The sequence below is a fragment of the Prunus avium genome, chromosome 8 (genome assembly GCF_965620075.1).
Source record: "Prunus avium chromosome 8, drPruAviu1.hap1.1, whole genome shotgun sequence".
In the NCBI taxonomy this organism is placed as follows: Eukaryota; Viridiplantae; Streptophyta; class Magnoliopsida; order Rosales; family Rosaceae; genus Prunus; species Prunus avium.
Genome location: NC_142291.1, coordinates 34961090 through 34967012, shown reverse-complemented (window position 1 = coordinate 34967012; position 5923 = coordinate 34961090). Strand labels below are relative to the sequence as shown.

Here is a 5923-nt window from a genome sequence, read left to right as displayed (position 1 = left end):
TCTTTGTGTTTGTGTTTGTGTTTGTGTTTGTTAGCATATTAAAGTAAACCAATCCACTAATCCTTGATTACATCATTTGGATTATGGTTATATTTCTTGAATATTTTTTTCAGTGTCTGAATTTTTTCATTTGCTTTTTGTACCTTTTATTTTAAAAAATTCTTCATTTTTTTATGTGTTCATGTATTTTTCGATATTGAGGGTTTCAAAATACCTTTTAAAAGGATCACATATAAATTATGCACAATTTTTAGGAAGGAAAAATTGACCGAGTTAAGCTATATGTGACACGTTACAACGAAATCTTAAGTGAGGTGGAAAATTGATGCAATTTTTTTATGCGGGTGACAAATTGCAACAATGCATTTCATATGTTATTAGTCTAAATTAGCGATCTTAAATTGTTACACGTCTTGTTTTAAAGTTTGCAATTACCTTTACAACTTTCTAAAGCAACCCACAACTACATTTGTAAATAAAAAAAACATGATTCTAGCACTCCGAAAATTACTCTCCATACTCTTCCACCTTTCTTCACTCAGGAGAATTTGCATAAGGTTGTATATAGAATTTAAAAGTCATCACCCTTGGAAGAACCCTCAACAAGCAGGATTTTGTTCATATGGTCACTCATGGTGTTGTGGACTTGCATCCCCTATTTAGCTTAATTAATGATTGTAAAGAGCTTGTCGGTCGAAAATGGTTATGTTGCTTATTTCAAGTTTGAATCCCCACAGTATCACAGTTGTGTGTGTGTGAAAAATTATCCTCCTCTTAGTTTAAATTATCGCTTGTACTAAAATAAAAAAGATCAAATGTCAACTCGAAATGTTCTTTATTAGGTTTTTTCGGTTTTTGGGTCCGTACATCTTGTTACAAGAAAAAGATTTTAAAAAAAGGTAGGTGATTCTTCTCTTATTTTGGTTTTCCTCATGAGCTTCATTGTCTTTTAATAAGCCATGCATTACACATTAATTTTTAATTAAATGAGGGATCAGTTACTATCAATCATAATTGACAAAACAGTTACCACCAAATACAATTGGTTTATTTTATTACACACTATATATGATTCTTTATTAGTTAAACTCAACCATCTTTTTGTCACTAATTACACAATTTGAATAAAGAAATGGTGCAAACAAAAGAATAAAAACTGTGAAGCCATTAAGCAATGTACTTGATGGAAGGCCATACCCAACAATTAGGAAGCCGATACTGATACACCACCAATCTCAAAATTAGCACATAAATCTATATACTAGAAAATGCCCATGTGGCATTGTTTATTTGGGGTGATAAGTGATTTTAAAAAAAATTTAGGAGGCTCAACCCATTTGGTAAACTATGAAAAAATCACTTATTGTTAAAAATTGTTGTGAGAGAAAGCTATAAGGGAAAACAACTAATGAGGTGCTTTCATTTTCTGATTATGCAAGAATAGTTTCGAAGAGGCGATGGGTTAAATGATTATGTGGGAATTATTTTCCGATTATGTAGGAATCAATACCAACAACACTTTTAACACTTTTAACCAAATGCCAAACTGGTTTCTCTCACAGCAAATCTGACAACGATTATTTTCACAGCACAGTAATACCAAACTGCCATAAGAATTGAAATTATTACTTAAATGAGGATAATAGGGTAAATTCACACTTTTTCATATTTAAAAAAAAATAAAATTATAAGAAAAATCAGATAATGAATCTTATTTTTATGGAACACAACTACCTATTATCTTTTTTAATTCAAAAATAAATTTATTTATTTATTTTTATAAAAATCCTCTTGCAGGCACAGATTGCAGATATTAATACAAGTCTAGGAATTAGAATGATGGGAGAAATGAATCAAGCAGCTGGTGAAAAAGTGAAAACTGTAAACTGGATATATACAGTGGCAACAGTAAAACAGTAAACCCAGCTTCTCTGATTTTAAGCCCCGAATTGCTGGGCTTTACCCAATATCTGGCAATCACGTACTGGGCTTTACCCTGAAGTTGGAGAAAAGATGAGTTGCATCTTTAACTCCACCAACGACATGTCGTTCAAATTGTTGTTGCCAAAAATGGACAGCCAAACCGCAACGACATATCACATACTTCTCTCTGTACACCATCTTCTTCCGAGAACAGACTGGTTTGGCCAGCAAGAGAGCAACAGAAAATGAGACCCTCTTCCGCAACTCAAGCTCTCACTCTCTTCAGCTCTCTGCCCAAAACCTTAATCTTCAACGCAGAGCCTCAACCTTCATCTCTGCAACTCTCGAGACCCAAAAGATGGAAACTGATAGTGACGATGAGAGACAGAAGCAATAACCCGAGACCATTGCAGAAAGGGAGGCACCTGAGCATCGAAGCCATTCAGACCGTACAGGCCTTGAAGAGAGCCAAGAAAAACCAGAACTTTCTGGACCAAGCGTTCGATTCTAAGTTCAGGCGCTTGCTGAAGCTCGACATGATGGCTGTCCTTCGTGACCTCCTCCGGCAAAATGAGTGCTTCTTGGCCCTCAAGGTTTGGTCTTGCAGTCTTAATTTTATTAATTTTTGTTTTCAATTTGATTTTCCATGAGTTTATATTGAATATTGAATTGGGTTCTCTCCAATTTGAACCATCTGTGTGAATTTGATGCAAAAAAGCTTTCTTTTTCTTTCTGTTTTCAGTTTACACAGAATCCCAATAAATATTTGCTGCTAAGTTACATGGATATCTCATTTTGATTGTTACCCTTTTCTTCTTTGGTTGTGTTATAAAGATTGATTCAGTTTTCAATTTGTTGTTCTTGTCATTGCTTGTTACAGGTCTTCGAAGATATTCGAAAAGAACACTGGTATAGGCCGCAGGTTTCACTTTATGCTGATATGATTAAAGTAATGGCTAGCAATGAATTGTTTGAACAAGTTGAACTTCTTTGCTTGTCCTTGAAAAAGGAAACAAATTTACCGCCTGAACTTGAGGCCTTTAATGCTCTATTGACAACATTGATAAGTTTTAACATCCCTAAACTTGCAATGGAGTGCTATTACTTGATGAAAGAGGTGGGGTGTGAACCAGATAGGTCATCCTTTAGAATACTCATTAATGGTCTAGAATCCATGGGAGAGACAGGTCTTTCAGGTATTTTGAGGCAGGATGCTCAACAGTATTATGGTGAATCTCTGGAGTTTCTAGAGGAGAATGAAGAAATGGCAGTCAAGTGAGCCATTGATGACTTGCTGGATTTAGATCATATGACATTGTCTGTAAGGAAGTATGTATGAAACTCTAACCATAATGGATAAAATAGTATTGACTGCATCTGCCATGTGATTACAATTGCCCTATGAGTTCATTGTCATTTTGACAAAGCATCGTGGTTACTTTTCGGTAGAATATACTGATACACCCTTTAGACATAACCATTCTAAACTCTATTTTTCTTACATACCCATTTAACTCTCAAGTCTATTATCACTGAAATCTGTGTTTGACTGCTCAGTTTTATGATCTGTATAATGGATTATCCTACATTATCATTTCTTATTGTGCACACTAGAAGTGGTGCGATTGGTTTAGTTGCCTATGTTGGATATTTACATGTTAAAGCGAGTACTTCCTCAACTCGAGCAAGAAAACCTCTTTCAGTCGGGCACATATGTGTGTGTTGCATCACACTTGTTTGAATGCGTATGCCGGACAGTTTTGTTAGCCAAATGGAAGAGAATTTGTTATGATAACAGCAGCAGAGCACCAGTGACCAAACAAACAAAATCAAAGGAAGCTGCACAACACCCAAACACAATCTGGAAATCCTTCAAGTGTATCGAAGACCATGGCTGAGGTGGGCAGAAGTGCCAGATATCACAAACTTGTCTTACTAACTTCTCTAACAGAAAATGGGACTTGTGTAGGCTGATTACCAGTCTGTAAGTGTTTGCATTATGTAACTGACTCTAGCTTCACCATATAAGGATGAGATACCAATGTAATTCAGTGTATAAACACAAACTTCAATTAAAAATACAACTCTCTGAATGTTTTCTCTAAGATTTTCTCAGCCTTTCTCATATTTCTTTCATTTTACTGCTTATTTTCCTTTTCTTTCTGAATGATCTTCATTTTCACATGTGTATCTTCTGTTTCTCCAAAGACAAATAACACATAAAGCAAATATAGCCATTAAAGTCAGAATACAACGAAGGATGCAGTGGCATAACTTTAATTTTAAATAATTACATGTTCCATCAAATACTACACTTTCTAATCATCATATCATTAAGAAACAAAACTGGGACCTCGTATTCCCCTTTTTTCAACTTTCTTCTACAATTTTCTCTCTTCTTTTTGACCACAACCTAAACTTTGTAGGATAGCAGAAAAATTGGAGTGATACAAGGACACATGACAATGAGTAAATGTGCAAGTTCTGTTTAAATCTTCAAAACTGATGAGATCAGGACTTAGAGGTTCCATTCAGACAGCCACATAGAAATGATAATCTTATAGCCAGAGCATTTCAAGTTCAAACTTACATGCTTCCCATGCTAGAACTGTTTCCCTTCAAATGTCTGATCAAATTGCCAGTTTGCTGGAGCAACATTATAAGATGTGAGTGTTCTTCCACTACTGATGGTTACCTCAAAGGAAAGAGGCTGCCCTTTAAGATTGACATTGCTTTGCCAGTTCTGTCCCCAGTTCCTGGCCATCGGAATCCAACCGGTTCTCGAACCCTTCACCTTGACAGCAAGTATTTCCCCATCTGAACCTACATTTGTAATCAAGACTTGGTAGAAGTGAGAACTTCCACTCATCATGAATCTCAGCCCCCCACTTCTCTCACACTTCACCCTGCACAAGAAAAAAATTCCAGAGAGATCTTTGCTTAGTGCAAGATATCAAAAACAGAACAAAGGAAAAAAAAATAAAACCAGATTTTTCTGTTACCTCCTATACTGAACTGGCACAATATCAGCTCTTTTCTTTGCAATTTCAGCGAATGCTGCCTCAGACATCTCAAAGTGTTCTCTAGGGAAATTGCACCAGCCGCCATAATCTTTTGAAAGCCCATAATTTGGAGGGCAGAAATCTGTAGCAGTGAGAGTAACAGAGGGGCTCCCTTGCAGGCACCACAAGATGTGGTCAACACATCTCAGCTCATAACAAGTCCCACAGGTACTCCCTTTGTTGAATAAAATGCCACTCAGCCCAGCACTGTGTTTTCCATAGCTGATCTTATGTAGGTCCCCATAACCACAAGCACCTTCTGCAACATAAACAAACAAAAAAACAAAAAAACACCTTGAAAAATGTAAAATATGGAGCAGCATTATGTTTATGCAATCAAAAAAACTTGAAAAGTTTGCAACTTTTTTACACCAGAAGCAAGAAGAATACCAGTAATAATAGACCCATCTGTTTCTTTGGAATATGTCGCAGTAGCAGTCTTCCATTTCTCATCTTGAGAAACAGCAATGTTGCTGCACCTGCATATATTCAAAAGAACCAAGTAGAGAACCAAGTAGAGAAGTGTAGCTTGAAGGGTTCCTCCCATTTGAGATGATGAGGCCTATCTATGAGAAGTGTGGTTTGTACTTGAAATGGGTTCCTTTTTCTTTTTATCCTTTTGATGCAAACTGGGTTGAAGAAGGGTGAAGAAAGCTCTCCTTTTTCTGTGCCTAAATTACCTCAATCTCCTTGCTGAGATGAAGCAAGGCATTGTGGTTAATTGCTGGACTAGAAACAAAGAAACTCTATGGGAAAAGATGGAACATTTTGACAAATAGCCTACAATGGTGTCCACAGTTCACATTGGGGGCACATTCTGCGAGGCCAAGATGAAGGGTGTATTGGTCTTTAGGCCTTGGACCCTATTCGCCATGGAAAAGATGGAAGCTTTAATTTCCTTTCTTTCTTTTTAGCGGGGAATGGAGACTCAAAAAGGG

General features: G+C 36.4%; 2 protein-coding genes across 2 annotated transcripts; one reads left to right on the top strand and one right to left on the bottom strand.

Moving 5' to 3' along the window:
• Window positions 1-2087: 2087 nt before the first annotated feature.
• On the top strand, window positions 2088-4028 carry LOC110753297 (pentatricopeptide repeat-containing protein At1g62350-like). Its single transcript, XM_021954176.2, has 2 exons — window positions 2088-2516; window positions 2804-4028. Exons 1-2 carry the CDS (start codon window positions 2169-2171, stop codon window positions 3200-3202), a joined length of 747 nt encoding a protein of 248 aa, XP_021809868.1. The 5' UTR covers window positions 2088-2168; the 3' UTR covers window positions 3203-4028.
• A 108-nt stretch (window positions 4029-4136) lies between these two features.
• On the bottom strand, window positions 4137-5923 carry EXPA20 (expansin A20). Its single transcript, XM_021954180.2, has 3 exons — window positions 5376-5923; window positions 4926-5244; window positions 4137-4829 (listed from the first exon to the last, which is right to left on the bottom strand). The coding sequence occupies exons 1-3, from the start codon at window positions 5530-5532 to the stop codon at window positions 4526-4528; spliced, it is 780 nt and encodes a 259-aa protein (XP_021809872.1). The 5' UTR covers window positions 5533-5923; the 3' UTR covers window positions 4137-4525.

What these genes read in the sequence shown, in the direction of transcription:
- EXPA20 (XM_021954180.2), bottom strand. Translation starts at nt 5,532, where the DNA reads ATGGGAGGAACCCTTCAAGCTACACTTCTCTACTTGGTTCTCTACTTG. An exon ending in AGATGGGTCTATTATTACTG is followed by an intron (nt 5,245 to 5,375) that starts GTATTCTTCTTG and finishes TTTATGTTGCAG; the next exon opens with AAGGTGCTTGTGGTTATGGG. An exon ending in GTGCCAGTTCAGTATAGGAG is followed by an intron (nt 4,830 to 4,925) that starts GTAACAGAAAAA and finishes TTTCTTGTGCAG; the next exon opens with GGTGAAGTGTGAGAGAAGTG.
- LOC110753297 (XM_021954176.2), top strand. Translation starts at nt 2,169, where the DNA reads ATGAGACCCTCTTCCGCAACTCAAGCTCTCACTCTCTTCAGCTCTCTG. An exon ending in AGTGCTTCTTGGCCCTCAAG is followed by an intron (nt 2,517 to 2,803) that starts GTTTGGTCTTGC and finishes TGCTTGTTACAG; the next exon opens with GTCTTCGAAGATATTCGAAA.